We start from the raw sequence: 26,059 nt of genomic DNA, 5'->3' as shown, positions 1-26,059 counted from the left end.
GAGAAAAGGCAATTGTAACAGGCCCCCCCCCAAGCAAGCTATCTGAGAACACACACACACACACACGTGTACACAGCCCACACACACACCTGCATCCCCACACGACACTCGGGAGCCACTGTGGGCTGGCACACGCTCAGCCGCTCGGCCGGGCTCCGTGAGGTGGCCACCTCCACGGCCACTCTCGACTGAGCCCACCTGCTCGGCAGAGATCGGGAAGCCCAAGCTGCCATTGCTCCAGACAGAAGAGCAGTGTGCTGTCACCAGCAAGGGCCAGGCGGGCGCGACACTTACGGCTATGCGCAGGACCGACGCCTTCACAGAGGTCCATTTGTCCTGCCGTCGGTCTATGACCAGGATGAACCCGATGCCAGCATCTTGCAAGCTGAAAGCAGGAGGAGAGGGCTCAGTTAGCGTGAGCAGGCAGGGGCCACTTCCCGGGCTGCCTCTGAGGGAGCCCCGCTGAGCGGTCCCCCAGCCCTCAGCCCTGTCTGCAGGGCACGGCGAGAGGCCGCGGAGAAGCCTCGGCAGCACCGCATTCCCCGTTCCGCAGTTCCCAGCACTTGGTTCTGTCTAAACAAGGAAGATATTTTTGGCATTTGGTTATTTCTCAGTCTAACACCGACACATCAATTCAACGACCAGGCAGAGCCGTCCTTCCTGGAGCCAGGCGGTGTATATTCCACAAGAGAGGAGTTTTCTTTTCCTGGACGGCCAGCTGGCTAAACCCTCCCGAACATGTTTTAGGACCCGTACATGGCGTTGGTCCCAGCCTCTGAGGTCCCCGTGTTCGTCCACGTTAACAAGTCACTCCCCACAGCATCGCTACAGCTCTGGGAGGGGAGCCCCGAGGCGTCCGGAGGCTCACAGGCATCTGCCGGGCGTGGAGAGAGAGCTCTCACCCTCTGCGGCGGGAACATCTGTGAGGAGACAGGACGGCACGCGTGGTGCTGCAGAGTGCACCCTCCATCCCTGGCTTAGCCCAGGGTGACAGTCTGAGTCACCGTGGAGGAACGGGAGTGGGAGTGCCGCTTCCGCTGTGTAATTTCACTTCTAAGCCAATTGCTTGATGCCAGCAGCTGCCACCACCAGCCAATCCCCAGCAGAAAGGGATGGGAGGCCGGCGCGGGCACTGACTTGAATCTCTAATTTCCAAATCTCTGAAAGTACCATTGCTGGGCTTAGGAAAGTCAGAATTCTGCAGGGCACACAGAGCGTGCAGCCTGTGAATCGCCTTGCGTGCTCCGCAGTAAAGACCCTCTGACTGCCAGGCCTGTGAGGAGACAGCGATGCGCACAGGATCCAGGCGCTGCCGCCCGCCGGGTGGGAGGTCCACGCGTGGAGGCTCCTTTGGTTCAAAAACACTAAAATGCTTTGCAGTCAAAAATGCACAAAAACACGAGTCCCATTCAAAAGAGCTTTCCTGCAGCTGACTGCTGGACAGAAACTGCAGACCCGTTCTGCTGCCTGGCTGACTCCACTGGCTGGTGAGTTAAGGAGTGGACAAGAGAGAACCCCTCTCCACCTGGGCCGGTGCTGCAGGAGTGCCTGCCCCGCAGTGCCCTGCTCCTTCTGAATGGCCCCAAGCAATGTTTTGCTAAAGTTCCTAAAGCTCTTGCCACCAGTGTGGGACAAATCCAGCAGCTCTCCCAGCCCAGGCCACACCGTCCGGGCTGAGCCCAGGGCCCTGGCACAGGAGCCAGCTTTGTGGTGGCTGCATAGAGTGTAGACCACTAACAGGTGCCCTGTCAGGTGGGGCCCAGACCACAGCTCCTTGGAGAGGCGCAGGGCTGCAGCTTACTTCCCTGATCATACAGCAAGTCTGAGTGCAAGCTAGGGAGCCCTGGAGCCTCTGGGGCAGTGTGGCGCATAGGCTTCCGCCTGTCCGCTCCCCCGGCTCGCAGGGAATTGCTGGGCCTGCCAGGTAACTCTAAGCCAGGGATCCAACCCAAACTCTGCCTACAGTTTCAGATCAGTGGGCCCAGCAAGCCTTCAGTCTAAACCAGGGGTCTGAGAAATGCTGCCAAAGACCAACCTGCAGGCTCTGCCGAGGGTGGGTGCTGCCAAGGGGCACATATACGTTGGGACAGACCTGAGCGCTCTGGGTGGCCCCCAAAGACCATCCTGACAGGGACTCAGCCACGAGCCGCCTCCGTTTCCTTTTCTGTGAACTTGAGACTAATTACAGCATCCACCTCTTGGGCTGTGAGCGAACCCAAGTCCACCGCCGACGCGACGTAACGCAGCTGCTGCTGAGGTCGTGCTTTGCAGAACAGCAAAGCCAGACGTGTTTTCTCCCTTTTCTGAAACAGCTTTGCTTACGGTGGGACCACAGCCCCATCCCGTCTCTGTGTCCCCAGGAAACCCTTCACTGTCCCCCTGATGTACACCTGGCTGATCTGAGCCAGGAATCTTCTCTTCCAGGCCTGAACTGGCCACTCACTGCGGCTGAGCGCGTCCCTCCACACCAGCCCACGCCCTTGCTCCGCTGCCCACGGCCTGGTGCCTCACGAGTGGCTTCTCATGCTGCAGGAAGGCTGAGGGCTGTCGGACCCCAGGCACCCAGGCCAGCGTGCCGTGTGTCCGGGCACATCCTCCCTCTGTGCCAATGCTGCCCTGGATTCTTCAAGTCCCAGGTACAAAAAGTCTTTATGTTATGGTCACCGAACCACCCCATCACAAGTGGGCATTGTCTCCCCATAAAAAACAGTTATCAATAACTCAAAAAAATTTAAATTAAAGTTACACGTGAAACATGGGGACCTATAGACTTACCTGGTTCCCTAAACGCACACAGGAGCTAAGTCCCTCCCGAGGAGGGGCTGGCTTGGCTTGTACTTCTGGGTGGGCGTCACTGCTACTTGGTCTAGACTACGTGAACTGTGAGGGAGGCGGCTCAGCTGTGCACAAGGTGGGGCGGGAGCCCTGTGGGAACCATCAGGGCAGGAGGCGCTCAGGATGGCCCAGCCCCACCGCAGGCCACCCGCCTTTTGGGAGAGGAACTTCACTGTTGCTTCATGTGGCCGCGGGAGCACTGGACTAATATCCCACCACTCTTCCTCTCTAAGGCCTCACGACAACCCCACGAGGGCAGGACTTTTACCTCGTCAAGGACAGGAAGGTTAAGTCATTTGCCCAGCGACACAGTCACGCCCAGACAGGCGGGCCTGCCAGCCCAGGCCCTCAGCAGCTGCCTCCCAGGGGCATACCCATCGGTGTTCAGAAACCAGAGGATAAAGCAGCCCCTCCCACCCATGCCTGGCAGCCTCTGAGCCCTGTGCCACACCAAGTCCAGCACCCGTCCTGCAGGCACCCGGCCTGGCCGCTCACATCCCTCCATGTGGCCCACGCTTCCTGCACTAGGGTCTCCTCCACCCCACCTCTGGGGACAAGGGGAGGTGCAGGCCCAGCTGACGTGTCCCATGATGCTCTGGGTGCAGCTGTGGAAGGCTGGGGCTCCTCCAGCCCCTCTGGCCTAGGGTCAGCGCTGGGTGGCACTGGGCAGGAGCAACAAGCACAGAACAGCAGGACACAGGGCTGGACCCTGCCCGGAAGTGGGCATGGATGCCGGTTTAGTTTCCCGAGGCCTGGCCCAGCTATGTGTATTGGTCCTGGCAGGGGAGCAGGAGGACCCTCTCGGTGCAGAGATAGGGGCAGGAGGGCTGGAGTGGTTTGACACGGCTGAAAGCAAGTATTTTCAAGCCCCCGCGGCAGCAGTGAGGGAGGACCCATCAACCCTGTACCTAAGGTGTCTTTCCTACTGTACAGCTGGGGAAACTGAGGACAGGGCAGGGCTAGACAGCAAAAGCAGTGTGGTGGCTAGGGCAGTCCTCTATGCCAGGCCTGCTGGGTGCTGGTGCCACAGTGGGAGGCTGGTGGGTAGGTAGACATGGGGTGGTCGACTGCAGGAGCCCTGGTGCTCAGACCCAAGAGAGAGCTACATCTCCTGGAAGAAAGCATGGGGGTGGGGTGGGGGGAGGGGGCAGTGATGGGGGTGCTGCACACACAAAGGCATGAGAGATGGACGGTCAGGATCGGACACACAGCACAGAAGTGGCCGGCCAGACGGATCGCAGAGGTAGAGAGGGTCAGCGGGCCCATAACGGCGGGAGGCACACCTCTCAGTGGGAGTATTCGGGCAGTTTCTAAATGATCCGGTACAAATACAGAATATCTCATACTTGAATAGGATGGCTTCTTACATCTCACAAGGCACTGAGGATAAGACACCTGGGGTGTAATGATACGACTTGCCACAGGCACACACACTGGGTGGTGTGGCCAGGGGCAGGGCTGGGCCGGGCCGGGCTGGGCGCTGGCTGCCACCTGCGCTGTGTATGGCTTGACCAGTGGTGCCCTCGTGTGGTCAGTGATGAGGCTGCATGTGTCCTGGAGGGCGTGGGGCCCAGGTGTAGAGAGGGCCACGTTGACCTCTGCTACCTTCCTGCCGGGTGTCCAGCCCTCGGCATGGCTGCCCACTGGCTTCCAGGCCACGCAGAGCAGCAGAGAGGTCCAGCGTGTGGGAGGAGCTCACCAAGGCACCAGGCAGCGTTCAGGATAGTGGGGCCTCCTTCCCGGGGTGGCCGTCTCCTCCTGAGCTGTTGGCTGTTTCCTGTGGGCTCAGGTGTTGGGGCGCCAGGGAGTCAGAGGAGAGGATTCTCCAGACACGAGACCTCAGTTAGCGCAGCCGCTGGGCCAAGCTCCGCCTTTCACCTACAACTAGAGGAGCAAGTGACCAGAGCGCAGCTGTGCTAAGAGCCAGAGACCAGTCCAGCTCCTGGGCACCTTGGCTTGTGCAGGCCTAGAGGGCAGTGGCCTCTCTCCTCCTGGGACCCCCCCATCACCCCAAGGAAGGTCTCCCCTCACTGCGCCATCCCACCGACTCTGACCACAAACTGCATGAGGCCTGCCCTGCTCCTTCTGTCCATGCCCCAAGAACAGCTGCCCCTCAGCCTGCAGAAGGAAACCAAGGACACGGAGGGAAGGGGCCACCGGCCACACCTGAAGGCTCCTGGCCAGATGTGCCCCGTGGCTGGCCCCAGGCGTGCTGCCTCCTTCTGCGCTCCCCTGCTGGGGACTCTCCCCAAGAGACGCCCCTCCACCTGGAGGCTGGCCTCCACCTTGGGGCTCTGTCCCCTTGCCTCCCATCTCCACCATCCCCGGTCTCCACGGGTGGCCAGCCAGCGGGCCTCCTGGGCATTGTGACAGGCTGGAGGGGAGGGCTGCCTACACCTCCAGGGCTCCCCTGCAGCACGGTGGCCAGGGCCAGCAGGGCAGTGAAAACCGGTCCCCCTCTGGGGCAAGGAAGCAGGGCGACAGTCTCCGGACTTGTCCTTAAACGAAGGACTTGGCCATGCCACAGACCACAGCTCCCAGGACAGGAGCCTCTGGCCATTCAGGAACACAGACAGGGTCAGCCCTCCGAGGCCCAGGCTTTACATTTCATTTTGTTTTCATTTTGAAGTTAAGTGGCCACATTGGTCAGTGGCCCCACGTGGTCAATGGTGTCTCACTGGCGGAAGTTGTTTAGATAAATGTCATGGTGGGGGAGGCCCTGGGGGAGGCAGCAGACTCTGTCAGGGCCAGGAGAATACTGTCTGTGAAGGTGCAGAGTCAGGCCCCCATGCGAGGTGGTCACCATGGTGGCAGCCCCCAGGGTCAGGGATCACAGGGTCCCAAGATGCTTCTGATTGGCCTGGAGCACAGAAACATTGGATTCCATGGATAAAATGTGATATACTGAGCTGAGGTCTAAATTCCCAGAGATAAGCGTGGGGAAGAGGGGTGTGAGCCGTCCACACTGGAGCACAGACCCACCACTCACGGGCGCTGGCTGGGTCAATGCAGCAGACGTGCTGAGGGCCGGCAACGACAAGGGGCCCTAAGCAGTCCTAATCGCCGGGGCTGGGGGAGGACGCCGGCCACATCCAGAAACCGTCCTAATGGGGTCTAGTCCCATCCACTGAGCATGAGCCTCTCCATCCGGGAACTGGCCATTCACTACAGCAGTGCCCTGACCTCGAAACAGCTCTATTAAACAGAAAGGAGGAGGCTGAGACATACCGAGGCCATCCACTGTGTACGTGTGTGTGTGTGTGTGTGTGTGTGTGTGTGTGTGTGTGTGTGTGTGTACGTCTGTGAAGAAGCTTCAGGCAGCTCCATAGAGCCTTGATGGGCTCATGTTGCTTGGCTGGTGTGTGGGCTGGGGTCCAAACAGCTCCCCCATCAGATAAGAAACTTATTCTAGCCAACGTTTCGCTCCCTACCCTCCACACAGACCTTCCTAGCCAGGGTCCTGGTGGTGTGCACACTGAGACTCGGCTGGCACTCTCCTTCCCATCCCATCTCGCAGTAGGTGACCTGACTGTATAGGCTGCTGTCCCAGCTGGGTCACGAGGGGGAGTGGCCACTGGTGGTGATTGCAGACGTACTGCAACCAGCCTGTGGATCCACCCAGGGCTCCACAGCCCTGCAGGGCCCAGTGGTCACTCCCCCCCTTGCACTCAGCGGGCAGCGACCACCTTCCTCCCTGCTGCACCCCACACCCCCAGCTATGGTTTGGATATAAAATGTCTCCTGGAAAAGCTCATGTCTGAGCAATGCAAGAGATTCAGAGGTGAAATAGCGGGACATGGAATCCCAATCTCATCAGAAGAGAAATCCTCAAATGGATCAAAATCTGAATGGATTTACTGGGCGCTAACCTAGGCAGGTGGGTGCGGCTAGAGGAGGTCTGGGGGTGCCCACAGCCCCCCGCACCTTGCTCTCTCTCTGCTTTGGGCCCCAGTGGGGCGAGAGCAGCGTCCCTCCACACACCCTCCTGCCACAGCCGGCCCTATGGACTGAAGCCTCTGCGACCGAGAGCCCCAATAAACCCTGCCTGCTCTAAGCTGCTCTTGTTGGGTACTTTGGTCATAGTGGTGGGAAAGCTGAGTAAGACAGAAACGGGTGCCAAGGACTGGGGTCTGGCTGTGACTATAGCTAACCACGTGATTCAGAAGCCTTTGGAACTGGTTTGTGAGAGGACTTCGGGAAGTATGAAGATGCAGGCTGGCGAAGCCTTACAATGTTGTAAGCAGTACTGAATGGGGGACTCTGGCAGCAGCTCAGAAGGCTGAAAGACTGGAATACCAGTAGGAGGGGGTAAAGACAATGCTGAGTTTTCAGATGACTCCATGGGGAACTGGTCCAGAAACCACAGATGTTGTACTCTGGCAGAGAAGTTATCTGCATTTTGCCCATGTCCTGAGACTTTTTGTATGAGGCTGAATTCAGAGGCAATAGACTGACTAATCCGGTGAAGGAATTTTCAAAGTGGCAGAGCACGATGGTGGTATGGGTATTGCTGGTAGCTCAGATCCAAGTTTACTATGAAAAAGAGAATTCAGGAGCAGAGGGAAAAGATTTCGAAAACTTTCAGTTTAGCCAGAAAAGCCCATGCAAAGTTGGGCCAAGGAAGGTGTGGTTGCTGGAGAGATTATAGTCACTAAACAAAAGTTAAGTACTTTTCAGAGACAATAGGAAAGATGCTTAAGGGTCTCTGGGCAACCAGAAAGACCCCCTCCATTGAAGGATTAATGGTTTAACCATGGAAATGAGTTCTAGAGAGGTCTTTTGAAAAAAGGCATTCTTATTTCATTCAGGACGCCATGATTAAAGAGGGCGTTATGGCAGCCACGACTGAGGGAGGGTCCGGGAGCCATGATTAATGAGGGCACAACTACCATGCTTGCTGGTTGCTGACCTTGGCACTCATAAAGTGAAGGGAGTCTGGTCTACCCCCAGACTTGAAAGGAAGGCCTGAGTGGCTAGGCAACATGTGGTAGAATCAGAATTCCTGTAAGCAGGGCAAGAGGGGACAATTGGTGAAGATATGAAGGTGAAGCCAAAGTTCCAATAAAACCTTCCAAAAAAGAGGTGCCGGAAGTGTGGGACGTCTGCAGAGGGACGCTGCCAGCAGCCAGCACTAAGCCTGCTAGGGGAGCACCTATGAGGCTGGCTACAACCAACCAGGCCATGGGTGGTGCTGCCAAGGCCCTTTGGAGATCATACCTCACCACCATGTGCCCCAAAGCCAGAAACGGAGCTGCAGGACTTATGTCTGCCCTGCTGGCTCTTGATCTTGCTTCTGGCCCCATTCCTTCTCTCTATGGCCCTATTTCTCCCTTTTAGAATACAAATGTTTACTGTGGGCCATCGTACCCTGGCTGCATATAGCCTTTTTATTTTTCGAGGGACTTTGAGTCTCAGGGGAGATTTTTGGATTTTGGAGCGATGTGAGACCATTAGGACTGTGGGAACTCTTGAACGTGGCGGCATGCATTTTGCACCGTGAGAGACTTGAGTTTTTCGGGGGCCAGGGATGGAGTGCTATGGTTTGGATATAGAATGCCTCCTCGGAAAGCTTATGTATTACAATGCAAAAATGTTCAGAGGTGAAATAATTGAATCATGAGGGTCCTAATCTCATCAGTGGACAGATTCATTGATGAATCCCGGGATTTACTAGGCAGTAGGTGGGCAGGAGGCGTGCCAGAGGAGTTAGGCCACTGGGAGTGCGGCCCAGGGATTACACACGTCCCTTGCCCCTCCTCTTGATCCGTTTTCCATCCCCAGGATGTGAGAACAGGGTCCTTTCGTGTACCCTACCGCTGCTCCACATTAACGCTTCAGGAACAGCCCTATGGACGGAACCTCTGAAACCATGAGCCCCAGTAAACCTTTCCTCTTCTAAGTCGTCCTTGTCAGGTACTGTGGTCACAGCAGCGGGGACACTGACTAAACACCCTCAATGGCCCCTGCCCCTCCTCTCGCAGGGCGCATGGGGGCTCCATCTCAGCTCTCCCACTTCCTCTGCCCACCCATCCCACACCCACACCCAGCTAGCACTTACTCTGGGCTCCACACACACGGCCAGGCCTAGCTCTGCCCCCTTGCCTTGGGCATCCAAGTGGGCCTCAGAAGAAACAAGACCACTCCAGCCTCTGCTTCCCTTTTCAGGTGATGGAGGCCTTCAGGTCATCCTAACTGCCCCCTCTCTGTCCCAAGGACCCCTTGGCTTCTCCCTCAAAACATGCCGGGTACCTGCCCTCACCTCCCTTGAGCCCCTGCTCTCTCTGTTCCCTCTCCAGCTCCTCCCTGGCCCCGTCCACTGTGCCCATGGCACTGCCTGGCTGCTGCTTCACCCAGTAACAGCCCCCCAAAGGGGGCTCCACAGTCCCCTCCAGCCCAGAGTCAGTCCCGAGAGCCTGCTCCCAGTGGGAGAGTCTGCTGCCCAGCTTCCTTGGTGTTCCTGAGCAGGCCAGCAGCCCCTGCCCAGGCTGTGATGGGTGTCCCCTCAGGATCCCAGGCCAGTTCCTTGCTGGGACTCTGTGATGGCTATCTATACCCATGGGACCTCAAGCTGGCCCCTCCCTGGGGCTCTGTGACCACTGTCCAATCCCGAGCCCTGGGCCGGCCCCTCTTGGGGCTCTGTGACCACTGTCCAATCCCCTGGGCCCTGGGCCAGCCCCTCCTGGGGCTCTGTGACCACTGTCCAATCCCCTGGGCCCTGGGCCGGCCTCTCCTGGGACTCTGTGACCACTGTCCAATCCCGAGCCCTGGGCCGGCCCCTCTTGGGGCTCTGTGACCACTGTCCAATCCCGAGCCCTGGGCCGGCCCCTCTTGGGGCTCTGTGACCACTGTCCAATCCCCTGGGCCCTGGGCCAGCCCCTCCTGGGGCTCTGTGACCACTGTCCAATCCCGAGCCCTGGGCCGGCCCCTCCTGGGACTCTGTGACCACTGTCCAATCCCGAGCCCTGGGCCGGCCTCTCCTGGGGCTCTGTGACCACTGTCCAATCCCCTGGGCCCTGGGCCAGCCCCTCCTGGGGCTCTGTGACCACTGTCCAATCCCGAGCCCTGGGCCGGCCCCTCCTGGGACTCTGTGACCACTGTCCAATCCCGAGCCCTGGGCCGGCCTCTCCTGGGGCTCTGTGACCACTGTCCAATCCCCTGGGCCCTGGGCCAGCCCCTCCTGGGGCTCTGTGACCACTGTCCAATCCCGAGCCCTGGGCCGGCCCCTCCTGGGGCTCTGTGACCACTGTCCCTCCAGGACTCCAGGCCCTTCTTGGGGGGCTGCTCTCCCTCTCCAGCTCTCTACATCTCCTGTTTTCTAACTCCCTTTTCCTCGCCCCTCATCGCCACGCTCGCCTCACATAACATGTTGAGAACACACACAGCACTATCTCATCCCTCTCCACTGCCGGTGCCCTTGTGCCCAGGACTCTGGAGATTCTCACGAGCAGCAGCGGGTGGACAGACCCAGTCGCTCTCCCGGATGCCTGTTCTCATGCCTCTGTGGCTGTGCAGGCACAGGATCCCCTCTGCAAGGGCAGATGATGAGCGTGGGCTGTAGGATTCTGGGAGATCAAATTCAGCTCTTCAGGGAAGGCAAGAACCGCAAGTCCACCATCCTCAGCAGCGCCACCCACATAGCCGACGCCAGCTGAGCGCGGCCCCAAAGCCAAAGCCATCCCACGGTCCTTCTGGAGGGCCATCTTTCAAAGGTCAGTAATGTGCTTTATGTTTGCATAGGACCCGATGCGTCTGGCTTGAACCTGTCCTCTTCAGTCTATATTTCAAAATGGTCAGGATCAGTCAGATGACGTAGCTTAAACTGGGCACTTGTCTTTTGTATAATAAAACAGAGGGAGAGCTGGGCAGGACACAGAGTTCCTTTTATTCTCTTTTTTGGTACTGGGGATGGGACCCAGGGGCACTCCACCTCCAATCCACACTCCAGACCTATTTTTAATTCTTATTTTGAAGCAGGGTCTCACTGAGTTGCAAAGGGCCTCCGGCTGTCCCCGAACTGTGATCTTCCTGTCTCAACCTCTCAAATGCTGAGATTACAAGCGTGTGCCACCAGGCCAGGCTTCACAGAATTCTTTTAATGTGACAAAATTAACACTTGTTAAAAAGCAGCAGTCAGCCGAACATGGGTGGTACACACCTGTAATCTCAGTACTTGGGAGGCTGAGACAGGAGGATTTCAGGTTCGAGGACAGCCTCAGCAATTTGGTGAGATCCTGTTTCAAACTAAAAATTAACGTGGGGAGTTGGGCACAGAGGCACACGCTTGTAATCCCAGTACTTGGGAGGCTGGGACAGGAAAATCACAGGTTCAAAGCCCACCTCAGCAACTTAGTGAGGCCTTCCATAACTTAGTAAAACTCTGTTTTAAAATAAAGAATAAAAAATAGGGCTGGGCATGTAGCTCGGAGGTAGACTGCGCCTGGGTTCCATCTCCAGCCACACACACACACACACACACACACACACACTCACACTCACACACAGGCCGGGGTGTAGTTCAAAGGTAGAAGGCCCTGGGTTCCATCCCTAGTACAAAGACACAAAGCAGCAGCCATTACTCTGGGCTCTCCAGGAGAGATTTGCTCACTAACTTCGCAACGGCGCCCGGCTGCGACGATCACTCTTGTACATGGACGTGCTGCTCCTGGGCCACGGTGGGCCAGCCGCGGGCGAGTGGCCAGAACAGGACGAAAGCTCGGCAGCCTCCGGCACAGTGTGCCGTGGCCAGGCCCAAGGCCTGGGTGTCGTTCACTGGACCCTGAGGTGGCGCCCAGCCTGGCCCACGACGATCACGGCCGGAGGGTCAGTTTGCCCTGAGGAGGCTGCCCCAGGGAGGGAAGTGCTGCTCGGGCACCGAGAGGCTCTGGACACGTCCTTTCATTGTTACGAACCTGTCCTGCACCAAGGTGCCCCTATAGAACATGCAGGGACCCACCTGAGGCAGAGCGCCGTGCCCGCCCTCCACACGAAAGGAGACCCCGTCCACCTGAGGCAGAATGCCGTGCCCGCCCTCCACACACACAGAAACCCCGTCCACCTGAGACAGAACACCGTGCCTGCCCTCCACATGCATGGAGACCCCGTCCACCTGAGGCAGAACGCCGTGCCCACCCTTCACGGACACAGAGGCCCCATCCACCTGAGACAGAACGCCGTGCCCGCCCTCCACACACACAGAAACCCCGTCCACCTGAGACAGAACGCCATGCCTGCCCTCCACGTGCACGGAGACCCCGACCACCTGAGGCAGAACACCGTGCCCGCCCTCCACACGAAAGGAGACCCCGTCCATCTGAGACAGAATGCTGTGCCCGTCCTCCACGTGCACAAAGAACCTCGTCCACCTGAGACAGAACGCCGTGTCCGTCCTCCACACGAAAGGAGACCCCGTCCACCTGAGGCAGAACGCCACGCCCTTCACGGACACAGAGGCCCCGTCCACCTGAGGCAGAACACCGTGCCCATCCTCCACATGCACAGAAACCCCGTCCACCTGAGACAGAACGCCGTGCCCGCCCTCCACGGACACAGAGACCCTCGTCCTCCTGAGACAGAACGCTGTGCCCGTCCTCCAAACACACAGAGCTGCCCAGGACACACAGGAACCCTGTCCCCTGCCGCAGAGCAGCACCTGCCTTCCACGCACACTGTGGACATGGGCTGGTCCTCTTGTGCATGCCCATGGCCTCCCGCCCCTCACGGTGTGACTGGAGGGGTGGAAAGTGTGTGGGGGGCAGTGCTGGGAAGTATCTGCGTATGGCCCAAGCAGGCTGAATAGAGCCGGTGGTGCGGGTACAAGATTCTCACCAGAGAGAAGAGCCCAAGGCCAAGACCACAAGCCCCAGTGAAGGCCACTCAGCCCACTGGCTCCAGCCACCCTCCCTCCCCCAATGCTCGCTCCTGCTGCCCGGCCCTCAGCGGGCCTCCCGCCCTCAAAGCCCCGCCACCTGCCAGAGTGAGGCTCCCAGCAGGCACCATCACAGCATGTCCACCAGGTGCCGGCCGACCACTCCTCTGCCAGCTCAGACGGATTCTCGGAGCTTCCAGTGACCAGCGCTGGGGACCATTGTCTTTAAGACCAGGGAGTGGGCCTTTCGGAGTCCCTGCCAAGCCGCTCTGTCTCCTCCACTTTCACTTCCTCCTACTCCGAGCGAGGACCCCAGCTATCATCAAGACACTCTGCAGGGGCACAGCGCTCACGTTCCCTGTCTGCTTGGCCATGCAGGGACCCCGTGCGCCCTTATGGCCCACCAGGAGTCCCCAGGGCATGGCTGGCTCCATCACCTTCCGGAGACAGGATCCAGCTCTCCGGCAGTAAAAGCACACGCAGCAGCCTGACAACGGGCCTGCCCGGTTCCTGGTAGCTGCCCCTGGGGCCGGTCCTCTCCTGCAGGCCTCCTCAGCTGCAGGGCCCTGGGCAGCCACGCCCACGTGCAGCCTCCTTGGATGGTGGGGAAAGAGAGGCACCCACTTCCACCCCCGCAGAGCTCCAGTCACAGCTGGTGGCCTTTATGAGGAGAAAGATGTTCCCCGGGTTCAGTCAGAGCCCGGCCTCTGGACAGCTGGCCCTCTAGGCGGTGCTGCAGGAAGGACGGAGGCCCTGGAGCGAGAATAACTGAACTCTGCACCAGACCAGACCTCTGGCAAAAGCCAAGCCTCCTCTGACCCGTTCCTCCTCACAGGGCTCCGCTTCCCCACCACAGGACGGGGTCTCCACAACAACACAGCCCACGCCAGGAAGGGACCAGCGCCGCGGGCCCCGCACGCACCTGGGGATGCTGGTGAGGTAGGTGAGGACGTTCTGGAACTCCTTGTCTGGGATCTCGCTGAAGGCCGGGTAGTCGGGGAAGGTGATGACTGGGCTTCCGTCCTGCCCCCGTCCGCCTGGGGAGAGACAAAACTGGCTCAGCGGGGCCTGCGGCTCCTGAACAGCAACCCGAGGCCTCGGCACCAGGTTCAGTTAAAAGTCAGGAGTGCTCTTCATTGCTGCAGTTTTTATTATGAATAACTGCATGCGTGTTGAAGAAAATGTTGGGAACACGCATAAAGTGGTGTGAATTTAGCCGGGCGAGGTGGCGCACGCTTGTGATCCCCGCGCTTGGGAGGCAGAGACAGGAGGATCGCGCAGGTTCGAAGCCAGCCGCGCGTGCTGGCTTAGGAGACCCTGTTTCCAAATAAAAATGTAAAAATAGGTCTGGGAGTGTGGCCCGGAGGTAGAAGGGCTTCCAGGAACCCCAGTACCACAAAAAAAAAAAGTGGGGTGAATTTAAGCAGGCGCTGCTCTCCTGGGGGTGGCTGCCTTGGTGCTCGGCCCACAGAAGCCCAGCCCCTGTGCAGTGTCTTACATTGCCGAGACTCTGAGCGGACCCGCCTGCATCCTGTCTCTCTCCGAGCGGCAAGCAGAACAGCTCTGGGGTGCAGACGCAGTGTGGTGCCACTTCAGAGGCGGCACATGAGCCCCAGAGTGGGCTGTGACTCGCCCAGCCAGTGTGTGGCACCTGGAGTTTTCCCACTACTCTGTGTTTTCAGCAGCTCTGGGGACTCCTCAGAGCTCAGACGAGGGGCAGGCTGCCTGGGCTGCAGGTCTGTGCGCAGTGTAGCCACAAAGGCCACAGGCCCTGCTCTCTTTCACACTCCGCGGGTGGAGACTGCCCGCCCTGTGCCCTCGCCACGTCCTCTTGATCGAGGTGCCGTCCTCGCTCAGGAGGGAAGCCAAGCTGCGAGGAGGGGGAGGAGGGCCTGTGAGAAGACCAGCACCTGGGGATGACCCCAGCCAGTGCTCCCATTCCCCTGCAAGTGGTGCTCCAGGTAGTGTAATGTGTAGGGTAGTGTAGCGTGTAGCGGGTGTAGGGTAGTGTGCTGCACGGCAGAGCCGAGGGACACCACTGCCACGTCGCACCCTCGCTAGGGACGCAGACAATGGCGCATCTGTGACGGCAGCTCCAGGATCCATGCATGCCGCGGGGTCTTACGGAGCAGGTCCATGTGCCAGGCTCACAGACCTGCTGTCGTCCTCCCTGTGCCCACTGGGCTTAACCACCCCAGTCAGAGGGGCTACCGAGCAGGGTCCAGGATGCTCAGCCTCAGCCCAGCCTCAGGCCCGTCCCCACTGCAGGGTCCCTACGGCCGTCAGGAAGGCCCCGAGCTGGCCTGGGCCACGCGGCTGCTCCTCAGGGCCACGGTCCACAGCTCAACAAGAAGGCGCAACAGCTTCAGTCAGTAGTCTCCTGACCAACTGAGAGCTCTCCGGGCAGGGCACATGTGGCTGCTGTGTCCCTGAGGGCCACGTCCACAGTGTCCAACAGAAGTAGGAGGCACCCTCGGCTTCCAGCAGCTGAGTCCCTGCAACTCATACACGGTCAGCTCAGGATGCAGCTGCCCCTCGGCTAGGCTCCTGTGATCAGCAGCCCCGATGCGCTCAGCGTTCAGATCTTGGCTTCCTGGCCAGTCTCTGGGCTGCAAACAACCTCGCAGCCCAGAGCAGAGCAGGGTGGCCTGATGCCTTCCCCACAACACTCACATTCTCCCAGGGGAGGCCGAGGTCCGGCTGCAGAGGGACCCCACGAACATGGCGACCATCATTCGACTGGTCCTCCAGTGAGCCTCGGCTGCCCCCACGATGGGTATCAAAGCCCCGTGGGGACATGGGGCATGGATCCAGTGAGTCTTAGCTGCGCACCGCATCCAACAATTATCAGGAAACTGAGCACCTTTCCAGCTGTGAGTGTCTGTGAGACCAGGTAAGGTGAGCAGTAGGTATGAGGCTTGCCCACACCTGTCCTTCGTTTAATTGAAAATGGGACTTGGTGGAAACGTGCAGGAAAAGAAGTTTCCAGTACCGACCAGAAGCCTCTACATTTGCAGGAAGTTGACAACAGGCTGGAGGATGCACTCCCAGCCTCCGTTTCCCACAGGAATTCCTGGGTGCGCCTGAAAAACCCCCTCCCATGCAGATGCACAGGCAGGGCCACGTGGCCTCAGTCCTTTGCCTAAACGAACGAGTCTTTTCCTCTTTAGTTGGCATCTCCTTCACGTCCAATGCCTGAGTACCGGTTGGTGAGACAAGTTAATATTCACCTGTTTGCCCATGGTGTGTCGATTTGACATGGGAGTAGAAGGAGGAATTGGGGGCTATGCACACCAATCCCCTGAAGGTGCAAATACCTGGCAAGAACATCCCTGAGCAGCAGGTGCTGAGGCTAGCCCCAGATGTGGCACACGCTCCGTCTCTGTGGGACGCCCAAGGCAACTGGCGCCACCGCCGGCCATTTGCTGCCACTGCCGGGCAGATGGGAACGGCACAGGTCGGCCATTCTCTCTCCTGTAAACATCCATTTTCTCCTTTGCTGAGTGTTCTTGTGGGGATGGCACGATCAAGCCACCCCGGGCCCCAGCCTGGGCTGGGCTGCGTGATGTGGCCGACCTGATGCTGGTCCCGACGGGCCAGTTGTCACCTGGGAAACTGCATCTTTGAGCAACATCGCAGCTTCCATGAGAAGCGAGGCCTCGCGCCTTCTCAGAGTGGAGAGCAGAAGCCCCAATCTCAGCTGTGACTCAGAAAGCCGGCCCCAGAGCTCCGGTACCTCCAGGTTGCACGGGCACACGGAGCTCCTCCAACACACCACCCACCAAGGGCAGCAGAACAACTCTTAGCAGGTCACAGAAACGGAGGTGCAGGATTCTGCTGACGGCTTTGCAGTGGAGGGAAAGCCTGTTCTCACAGATGGGCCGCTGACTGCCATCTGGAAAGTGCCTGGGGGAAGGCCTGGTGTGGGTGCCCTGCCCAGCACAGGCCCTTACCTAGTGTGTGCCCGCTGTTCCTGCAGGAACACAAGTGTAGGTACACACACGCATGCACACTGCGATGGACTAAATGTCTGTGACTACGCTCAGGCTGCGGCCCTGAGGCCAGGCAGACAGTATGAGGCGGTGGGCCTAGGGGAGGGGACGGGGTCATGAGGGTCCTCCCAGTGGTTATCACAGGGGGCTCATCTCATTGTGTGTTCTGCTTGCTCTCCATCGCCTGAGGATACACTGAGAAGCCAGCTGCTTGTAAGCGGGAAGCAGGTCCCCAGCAGAACAGATCCGCTGGTGCTGCGACCCCCGCGGCCAGAACCCAGACCACAAGAAAAAGCCATGTTCTGTCTGCAGACAGACAGACAGACGGACACAAATACACGTGCGCGCACGCGCTCCAAAGAGGTAAGCCATGTGAGAGTTCAGCACTGTGACAGGCACACAGTAGGTGCTCAGTGAAAGAGCAGAGACCTGTGCACAGCCACCCCGCGTGCTGAGGGACCCTGCGGGAGCCTGTCTTTGCAGTGTGTTAGTACAAATGTGGCTCTGCTGGTTTTCTTTACATCTGAAAATCTGCACTTGAGAAACTCGGTGAGACCCGATGCTTAGGAGTGAAAACATTCGTGGTCAATTACAACTGCATCCTGAGTTGCTGCTGTGAGGACAATCCCAAAAAAGACACAGATGGAAACCTCCTTCAAAGATGGTGTCAGAGGCATCATGTTCTCACGCCCGGCGTCAGTAAGAAGCTAGGTGCTCTTAGCCTGGTTGGTGGCACACACGTCATCCCAGGACTTGGGAGGCTGAGGATTGCAGTATGTGGGAGACAGGAGGATCACAGGCTTGAGATCAGCCACAGCAACACAGCGAGACTCTCGACAACCTAGTGAGATAAAAAACAAAAACTAAAAAGAGCTGAGCGCTGGGGGTATAGCTGGAGACCAGAATGCCTCTGAGTTCAGTCCCCCAGTATGATAAAAAATAAAAATAAAAAAAGAAGCTGGGCGTGGTGGCACATGCTTGTAATCCCAGTGCTTGGGAGGCTGAGGCAGGAGGATCGCACAGGTTCGAAGCCAGCCTCAGCTACTTAGTGAGACTCCCAGCAACTTAGTGAGACTGTTTCCAAATAAAGTATAAAATAGGTCTGGGAGTATAGCCCAGAGATAGAAAAGCCCCATGGGTTTCACTCCCAGTACCACCAAAAAATAAAAAAATAAAATAAATAAAAAAGATAATAGGAACTACATTTAGAGAGTGTCTTTGTTAATACATACACTTTTCACACTGATTTCTACTCTGTACATTAGTGTCTTGGTCTCTTTGGGCTGCTATAACAAAATACCACCGACAGTGGATTACACTCTCATGTTTCTGCGGCGGGAGGTCCAGGTCAGGACGCCTGCGGACACGGTGTCTGGCGGGAGTGTTAGCGTGTGGCAGAGGAGGGACCCTGGTCTCTCCAGCCCCTACGCTTGGGTCCCCAGAGGCTCCTGTGCTGAGGCTGGGTCCCCGCGCAGCAGTGTTCGGAGGCGGGGCCTCTGGCGGTGGCTGGATCCCGAGGGCTCTGATCTCAGATCTCATCAGTGGCTGATCCATTGATGGACTCGTGATTTGAGAGCATTGGTGGGAGGTGAAGAAGCTGTAGGAGGGCCTGCTGGAGGAAGCAGGTCCCGAGGCGCCTGGCAGGGGTTCTTGCCTTGGGCTGCTCTCTCCCTCCGCTCCCTGGCTGCTGTGAGTGGAGCCGCTCTCCTTCAGAGTGCACTCCGCTTTGCTTCACCTCTGGCCCAGGGCAAGGGAGCCGCCAACCATGGGCTGGACCTCTGAAGCTGTGAGCCAGAAGAAGCCCCATCCTCCTAAGCTGCCAATTCTCAGGCATCTGTCTGAGTGCAGAGCTGACTGGGCACTAGCTCCATCTTGGGTCCCACTCTCCTGACCTCGGTTCCCAAAGCCCCCTTGGGATTGGGCCTCAACATATAATTGTGTGTGTGTGTGTGTGTGTGTGTGTGTGTAGGGGGTGAGGTGATTATTCAGACCATAGCTACCGTTCAGATATCATGTGGCCACCAGATTCCTGATCCGAAATTCTTTCTAGATTGAAAGAATCAAGACATGCCACCTGCTGAATTTGGGGCTGCAGCAGCCAGAAGGTGCCAGTAGGAGGCTACTGGCCCGGGGCAGTGGACCTAGCCCGACACAGATGCCCTCTGCTGTCCACTCTTCCCTGTGTGAGCAAGGCCCAGGCCTCAGGAGTCAGAGTCGGCGCACTCGGGAGCATCCTTCTTGGGAGCCCGGCGGCTCTGGTTGGGATGGCTGGAGTCCCTGAGGCTTCGTGTTGGGCATGAGCCCCATCGGGAAGTATGTGAGGCAGAACTGTGATCTATGACGTGGAGAGGTGATCAGGGTTAGGGAAGTCTTGAAGACACTTTCCTGTGTCTTCACACAGGAGCCCCACGATCAGGACCTGGTGGCTCTATAAGCAGAGACCAGGACACAGGGTGCCTGGCCCTTGCCATGCGATACCTGGCACCACCTCGGGGCTGCAGCCACACAGCCTCATGGGTAAGGCCCCTGACCTTGAATCTCCAGAACCGAGAAGTCAACGTCTGGGCACTGTGTTCCAGCCATGGAAGATGGTCCAGGCTGTTCGCCCTGCCGGCCTCCCTCATCACACCTTACCCAGCTCCTGCGGGCGGCCCTCACGTGACTGCTGCCACTCCAGCCCAGGAGCTGCCGGCTCACAGGCCTTCCCGCCTCCCGGGCTCGCGGAACTCACCCGACAGGTAAGCAAAGCGTCTCTTGAGCTGCTCCTGGATGTCAGCGGCGCAGAGCGGGACGATGTCCTGGTGCATGATTTCATCTGGGGAGAGAGCAGACTGTCACTGGAGGAGGGCCGCAGAGCCGCAGGAGCCCCACGCAGCCACACCTAGGGAGTGCTCCCACGCAGCTGGAACGGCTTCCCGGACCGCAGGCTTTGTCTCTCGGAGCACAGAAGCCACAAAGAATGATTCGCCATCAATTTTTTAAATGTGCATAGGGTAGAGGGAGGGCAGCGGGGGACGGGAGGAGGAAGGGAGGAGAGACGCCGGCAGAGCGGTGGCCCTGGCACACCGTGCCGGGGCTGCAGCCTGACTCACTAGGTAAACAAACGTGCCAGCCCGTCCCCACCTGCACTCTGGCAGAGGCCCAGGCAACGCAGGTGCTCACCTGTTGCCTCTGAGATGGCCTCCTGGTCAACAGGGCCTGCACCGCACACACGGGCGCTCAGCATCCTGCCTGCCCCTGGCTGCCCCGGCACCTGGCCCTGGCAGGCGGGGCAGGGAGGCAGCGACAGGTGAGCCCTACGCTAAGCAGGACGGGCAGGCAGCCCCGCCTTCTGCCTGCCACAGCTCCTGACCGGGGGCCTGGGGACAGCTGGTGGCCCCTCAGCCACACAGGGAGGCCCAGCAAGGCCCCAGGGGAAGCAGGCCAACTGCCGGGCAGCGTGCCGGCGCCGGCCAGCATCCTGGGGGCTCTCCTGCTCCTCAGCCAGCTCTAGGCTAGCCAGCACTGGAGGCCGTCGGCCTCCGCTCTTACGCACAGCAGCGTCTAACATGGCGCCGGCGCCTTCTCTGTGAAAGATGAATGACAACAAGCAGCTTCGGAGCCATTCTGGGCTGGGCCGGAGCTCTGCGCAAGTGCCTGCTGGTGTGCGCGAGGCTCTGCCTGCTGGTGTGCACGAGGCCCAGTCCCATCCCAGGACCACAAAGTAACAAAGACTTTAATTTTGTTTGTTTGTGTAAGTGGTACTGGGGTTGAACCCAGGGCACCCCACCTCCGAGCTACACCCCCAAGCCCTTTTTATTTTATGTTTTGAAACAGTCTTGCTAGGTTGCTGAGAGGCTCGCTAGGTGGCTGGGGCTGGCCTCAAGCCTCCGCTTGACACTCGCACACAAACTTGCACATCCTCTTGTCTCAGCCTGCCAAGTGCTGGGTTACAGGCGTGCGCAACCACACTTGACTACATTTTACAATTTTTTTTTTTAAAGATAAATGGTCAATTCTATCCAGGTCACAAGCAGCCGGAGGAAGTGGGTCATGGAGACCTATCAGCCCGGAGGCTCCAGCAAGGGCCAGGCAATATCTATGCAGCTCTGCCTCAGCCTGCTCTTCTGGTCTTGCCAACAACCGAGGTAAACACCGTGCCGCCTGAGCACACAGGGAGCCGGGCCAGCCGTGTGGCGTCGATGGATCGCTGGACGCAAAGCTGGCCTGGCTCCATGGCTGGTCTGCCTCCGACCTCGGCCTGGGTGTGGGCATGGGGGCGGCCGCAGGGTCCGGGCCTGTCAGGGCCTTGTGGAGTACACGGTGCAGCGTTCCAAGAGTCAGCAAACAAGTGGGCCTTATCACCCCCCAAGCGCGGCCGTCAGGCCGGGTCTTGCACGGAGAGCTCTAGACACAGGGCCTGTTTCCCAATACTCGAGCGAATGTCTCTGTGGTGGCTTTCTTTGGGGGGACACAGGGCTAGAAACAATCGTTCCACCAAAGCCTGAAGTGTATTTGAAAAGCTCTGGGTAAGGTGGTTCATGTCCTGTACACACCTGGCATTGTTTGGCATGCACGAGAGGGGCCGCTGGTCCGGCCTGGCCTGGGAGGCTGGACACACATGGTGCCTTCCCTCTCTGCATCAGCCTACAGGCCGCCCGTGGGACCTTCCCACGGCCCAGGCCTGCACAGGAGGCACAGTCTCCCGAACACAGGCCTGTGGGGCCAAGGGTCTTTCTGAAGTTTTGAGGCATTCCAGGGGCTCCTGGGAAGTTTGTGGATGCTGTGGGCCGGTGTGTTCTCCACCGCTGGTCTGGGCAGAAGTTAGCCAGCCTCAGTGCAGGACCTGAGCAGGTGAGTGGGCTCACCCACTCACCACCCTGGGATGTGCAGTTGGATGCACAGGCCCTTCCACCACTCAACTTTTCTCCCAAGGAGACAATTCTCAGAGAGCCCAGGCATCAATATGGCACCCCGCAGGTCCCTGGGCTTCTCCTGCTGGTTCTGAACGGCAGCATCCTCAGCACGGCGTTCCTGGGCGGTCTGGCCGCGCACTGTCTGCTCAGGTCTGATGGCAGCTATCCGCCTGGATCAGGGACAGGCTGAAACACAGCTGAGTCCCGCCAAGGGATGTCTGTAGGGCCTCCCTGCCCAACCCACCCCAGGCCCGCGGCCCATTCTAGAGTTCAGGATCCAGGTGCATCCAGCGGGGGCCTTGGCACAGCTGCCCTCCGCAGACGCCCTGCACACAGGCAGCCCGACCCCCCTCAGCCCAGCCCAGAGGCCTCAGGGAGCTTTTCTCCGCCTTCTACAGCAGGGCCACAGGGCACCAAGCGCCCGCCCGCTCCGGCTTCAGGGACCGGGCCTAGGGCTCCGGCCTCCCCTAATCCCCTAGGGATAAACTAAGTCCATCTACACGGGTCACGACCGCGGACCAGTCCTCGGATGCTGAGGAGGACAGAGGGCCTCTCCAGCCGCCCTGGAGCCCTGGGTTTTCACGTTTTCACAGCCGTGGCGGCAGTGGGCTCTGGCACCGAGAGCTTTGGGGGCCACTTTCATTTGTCTGCCTGCTCCTTCCTTCCTTCCTTCCTTCCTTCCTTCCTTCCTTCCTTCCTAACTTTTCTAGCCACTCAAGAACGGTGGGACAATCCTGCCCTTTGTGACTGGAGGTTTTAATCTCATCCGGTCTTTAATTTGTGGATTCGAGGATAACAAAAGCATCATAGAATAGCACTGTGGACAGACAAGAAGACGCCCCAGCCTCCCAACCTCATCTCCTGGGGCAGGACCCAGGTCACCGGCCCACCCACGTGGTCAAAGGTCAGGGCAGGCATCCACAGACTTGGTGTGAGTGCAGACAATACGGACAATGTCTGCAGGGAGGGACTCCCAGCAGGGACCCAGGCCATGAGGGAGGGTGGGAGGGCCAGGGACATTGGTGGACAGGCTAAGCTGAGCTTCCCATGCCAGCTCCCTGGGCCCCATGTCAGGGTCCCGGGAGCAGTGGCACCAGTGAGGGATGGGCAGGCGGACTCTGCCCCTTCTTGGGCTCTCAAGACAACACCTTGGAAGGCTGTCCTTGTCACCCTACAGGTGGGGAGGGCCGGACACTTGGGCTGGCCCAGGGGGCTATCCAGACCCCAGCTATTGAGTTTTACCCGTATAATAACACTGTGCCGAATCCCGGCTCCAAGTCCGCAAAGTGGGACTAGTCAGGCCTCCCCTTGGATCTATGAGCCCAGCCAGCTGAGATGAAGTCCAGGGCCCGCTTCACTTTAGGAAGCCGGGCGGGCAGGCAGTGCCCGTGCACACCTGTCCACTTGAGGGGCCTCTGACCCTCCGCTTGTCACCAGTGGCTGGGGGAAAGCACAGCAGTGACCAGAGCTTCAGGTGCCCGAGCCCTTGCATGGGGCTCCGGTGGGGAGACCTTGAAGGGGAGCCAGAGCTGGCCTCCCTCAGGGGACAGAGGGAAGAGTGGGTGCGGGCGGGGGGCGGGCAGCTGGGGAGAGGAGCCTCCGGCCACACAGAGTCTATTATTTGCTAATTGTCTCCTCATTTATATCTGGCAAAAGGCCCAACCCCAGGGGCCTTCACTTACGGTCCAACACAACAGTGCATCTCTTCAAGGGCAAAGCTGAGGGTCAAACGGAATGACTCCCTGGTCCCCCGGGTGGTGACCTGTCCATCAAGCCCACGGGGAGCATCCAGTGTGCAGGGAGCGGGACCCAGCAGGCAGGAGCCGAGGCTGCGGGCTCCAAGGAGCCCTGCAGAGCAGGGCCACAGGTTTGGGTAGAAGCCATCACCGGTGGGCACGAGGGGTTCACATTCCCATGTTAGTTACATGGGCCAAGGGCTCCGACTTGTCACTCGGGGCATTTAAGACCTACACTGACTCTCTGGGCAGAATCCTCACGTCTTAAATCCCACGTATTTATCTGCTTTGGGGCGAGGCACATACACAGCAGGTTAATTCACACACTCATCAAATGTCCTACTTTCTAGAAAGTAAATCCTTAAACTGTAAGACAAAAGCCCCAGAGGAAGAAGCCACGTCTTCCACAGAAGGCGACCTTCAGAGCCACCTGCTCCGAAGAAGCCCAGGGGCTCCCGTGGTCGCACCTGGGCTCACAGAGCAGCTCCTGCTGCTTCTGCTCCCAGGCATGTTGGGGAGGTCACTTTAACAAGGGGCCAGAGCCCAGGGCGGCCCTGGTCCTAGAAAGCCGTCCAGTGCAGCTCGGGTGGGCTGAGCAGGAGAGTCGGTTGGAGGAGGGGCTGGGCAGCGTCACCCCCTTGCTCATGGGCCAAGGGAAGAGAAGACGGGGTACAGAGGATTACACTGACACCTGGCTTTGAAGAGAAAAGGCGTCCAATGGGAAATCAAGGTGGTGCTTAGTAATTAGGACACTGGGAAATGTGAGCTCAAGAGAGAGGCTGCTCACACTTGATCCGGAGCTGATCTGCCCCAATTCACAAATGCTGAAGACAAGGAGTGAAATGTCCTCATCCAGAGGCCAGGGCCGAGCCCGCGTGGCAGGGCCGGGGTGGGGACCCACCATCTGCTCGCTGCGAGGCTGCAGGCAGTTTTTAGAGAGACGCAGTGAGAAGTCAGCGACCCACCCTGGGCAGGCACCGGCGTCCCTCGAGATCAAAGGGGTGCCTGCTGAGCTGACCTTCAGCCACCAGAAAAAGCCTGACCCTGGAAGACCCAGGTACCAGATGGCTGGCAGAGTCCAGGTCAGACCAGGAGTCGTGGCCCGGCCCCTCCTGCCGCCCTGCCACCCCTCCCCGCTGTCCTCCCCCTCACTCCCAGTGTGTCCTCTGGCTTCTTAGAGGGCGCATAAGCAGAGCTCGTGTCTCTCCTATGTGAGGCCATGCGGACTGTGGCCATGTCCACCATGGCCAAGGCATGGACACTGGCTTTTTAAAATGTTCTCTAGGATTCAGTGAGAGTCATGCAGAAACCTTGTGCACGCTCACAAGGGAGACGCAGAGGTGAAGCTGCCATCTCCGGGGCCGCAGGGCCGCCTGCCCTCCACAAGACACCACTCCCACCATAACAAGATCAGACCCCATCGCAACCCGCCAACTGCATCCTCCAACTGTAAGCCACTGCGGCGAGAAAGACACAGAAACAAGTCCCGGGCATCTACGAAGCCCGGAGCATGCAGAAGCCCTTAGCTTGCCTTTCTCCTGGGAAGGAGACTGAGCCCACACGCATGGCTGGGGCAGGGTGCTGGCTCCTGCATACTTCATGGCACTGATGCCTGTGGATGCTCCCCTGGGCTGACCAGCCCTCGGCCTGCACTTTGTCCTCAAGAGACCCATGATGCGGTCTCTGCAGGGGCTGTCAGACCAGGCACCGTGCTCTTCAGCCTCAAGCCACACCATACAGAAGCCTCTTCTTGGGGGTGGGAGTGTCCAGAAAGAAGGGCTTGCCAGGCACCACTGAAGTTTGCTTTGGATTTGATTTTTAAAGAACATTTCAGTTCTTTAAAGCCAAGGGCCTGTGCAGGGCTCTAAAGGTCTATTCCCTAGGCACACTCAGGTGACACCTGCCCATCCCTGTATTGCACAGAGCCTGGGCTGCTTCCTAAGAAGCCACAGATCACAACCCTGTGGGCCAGCCAGCCTGGCAACCAGCTCAAGGGTGCAAGTGTGGAACGGGAGGGTCCTCCTCCCTCGGGTTCTTGTTCTTGAGGCAGCTGCATTTCGTTAAGAAGCAGTCAATGTCGCCATGATGGGCTTATCATTGCTATTTTTATATGTCAATATTTTTAAATTTCTCAGTTTTAACTTCAAGTGCAATCCATAGTTTTAAGACTAAAGGAGTCTGACTACAGATACATGAGGGCCCCTAGCCGGGCAGCAGGTGGGTGGGTGCTCACAGAGCTCCCTGGGCCCTGGGTGCCGAGAGGGCCCTGCACACAGCTGCTCAGGGCGCTCAACACACAGCAGCCAATCAGGCAAGTGAGACGGGTGGTCCTCCTGCAAGAGCATCCTCTGCGGCCCAGAGTCTGGGCTTGTCAGCACCTGAGGGTGATGGGAGAGGCCTTTCCTTCTGTGCCTGTGGGAACACGAGTCTGTCTCTGTCCCTTGCTCTCTCCCACCTGGGGCTCCCCCAGTCTGTCCCACTTGCATGACAGCCGAGGGCACTGACCGGCCCACCCTGCAAGAGATATGTGCCAGCTGCCGCATCCAGAGCAGCCGCGGGTCCAGGAGAGTGCACCATCGGGACCTAGCTGGCTGGAGGAGGCCCAGGCCTGCTTGGTGGGCAGAGAGGAGCAGGCCAGAGGCCGCCTCAGACCCCACCTCCAGTCCTCTTCCTGCAGCACGACCTGGGGTCATGGAAGACACGGGCTTGGCAAGATGCCCTGAGCTGCTTGCCTGG

General features: G+C 58.9%; 1 protein-coding gene across 7 annotated transcripts in view; it reads right to left on the bottom strand.

Annotated features, from left to right (window-relative positions):
* Positions 1-26,059, bottom strand: part of MCF2L (MCF.2 cell line derived transforming sequence like) — a gene marked incomplete at both ends in the record, with an annotated part of 105,497 nt that overhangs the window by 43,092 nt on the left and 36,346 nt on the right. For all 7 annotated transcript variants that reach the window (XM_080690060.1, XM_080690061.1, XM_080690063.1 and 4 more), the window contains 3 exons: positions 295-385; positions 13,623-13,737; positions 19,424-19,507. In XM_080690060.1, coding sequence (XP_080546186.1) covers positions 295-385; positions 13,623-13,737; positions 19,424-19,507 — 290 coding nt within the window. The remainder of the gene's footprint in view (positions 1-294; positions 386-13,622; positions 13,738-19,423; positions 19,508-26,059) is intronic.

The sequence above is a fragment of the Muscardinus avellanarius genome, assembly GCF_963383645.1.
Source record: "Muscardinus avellanarius genome assembly, chromosome: 2".
In the NCBI taxonomy this organism is placed as follows: Eukaryota; Metazoa; Chordata; class Mammalia; order Rodentia; family Gliridae; genus Muscardinus; species Muscardinus avellanarius.
The sequence above is the reverse complement of the archived record's forward strand: the minus strand, read 5'-3'. Positions and strand labels throughout refer to the sequence as shown.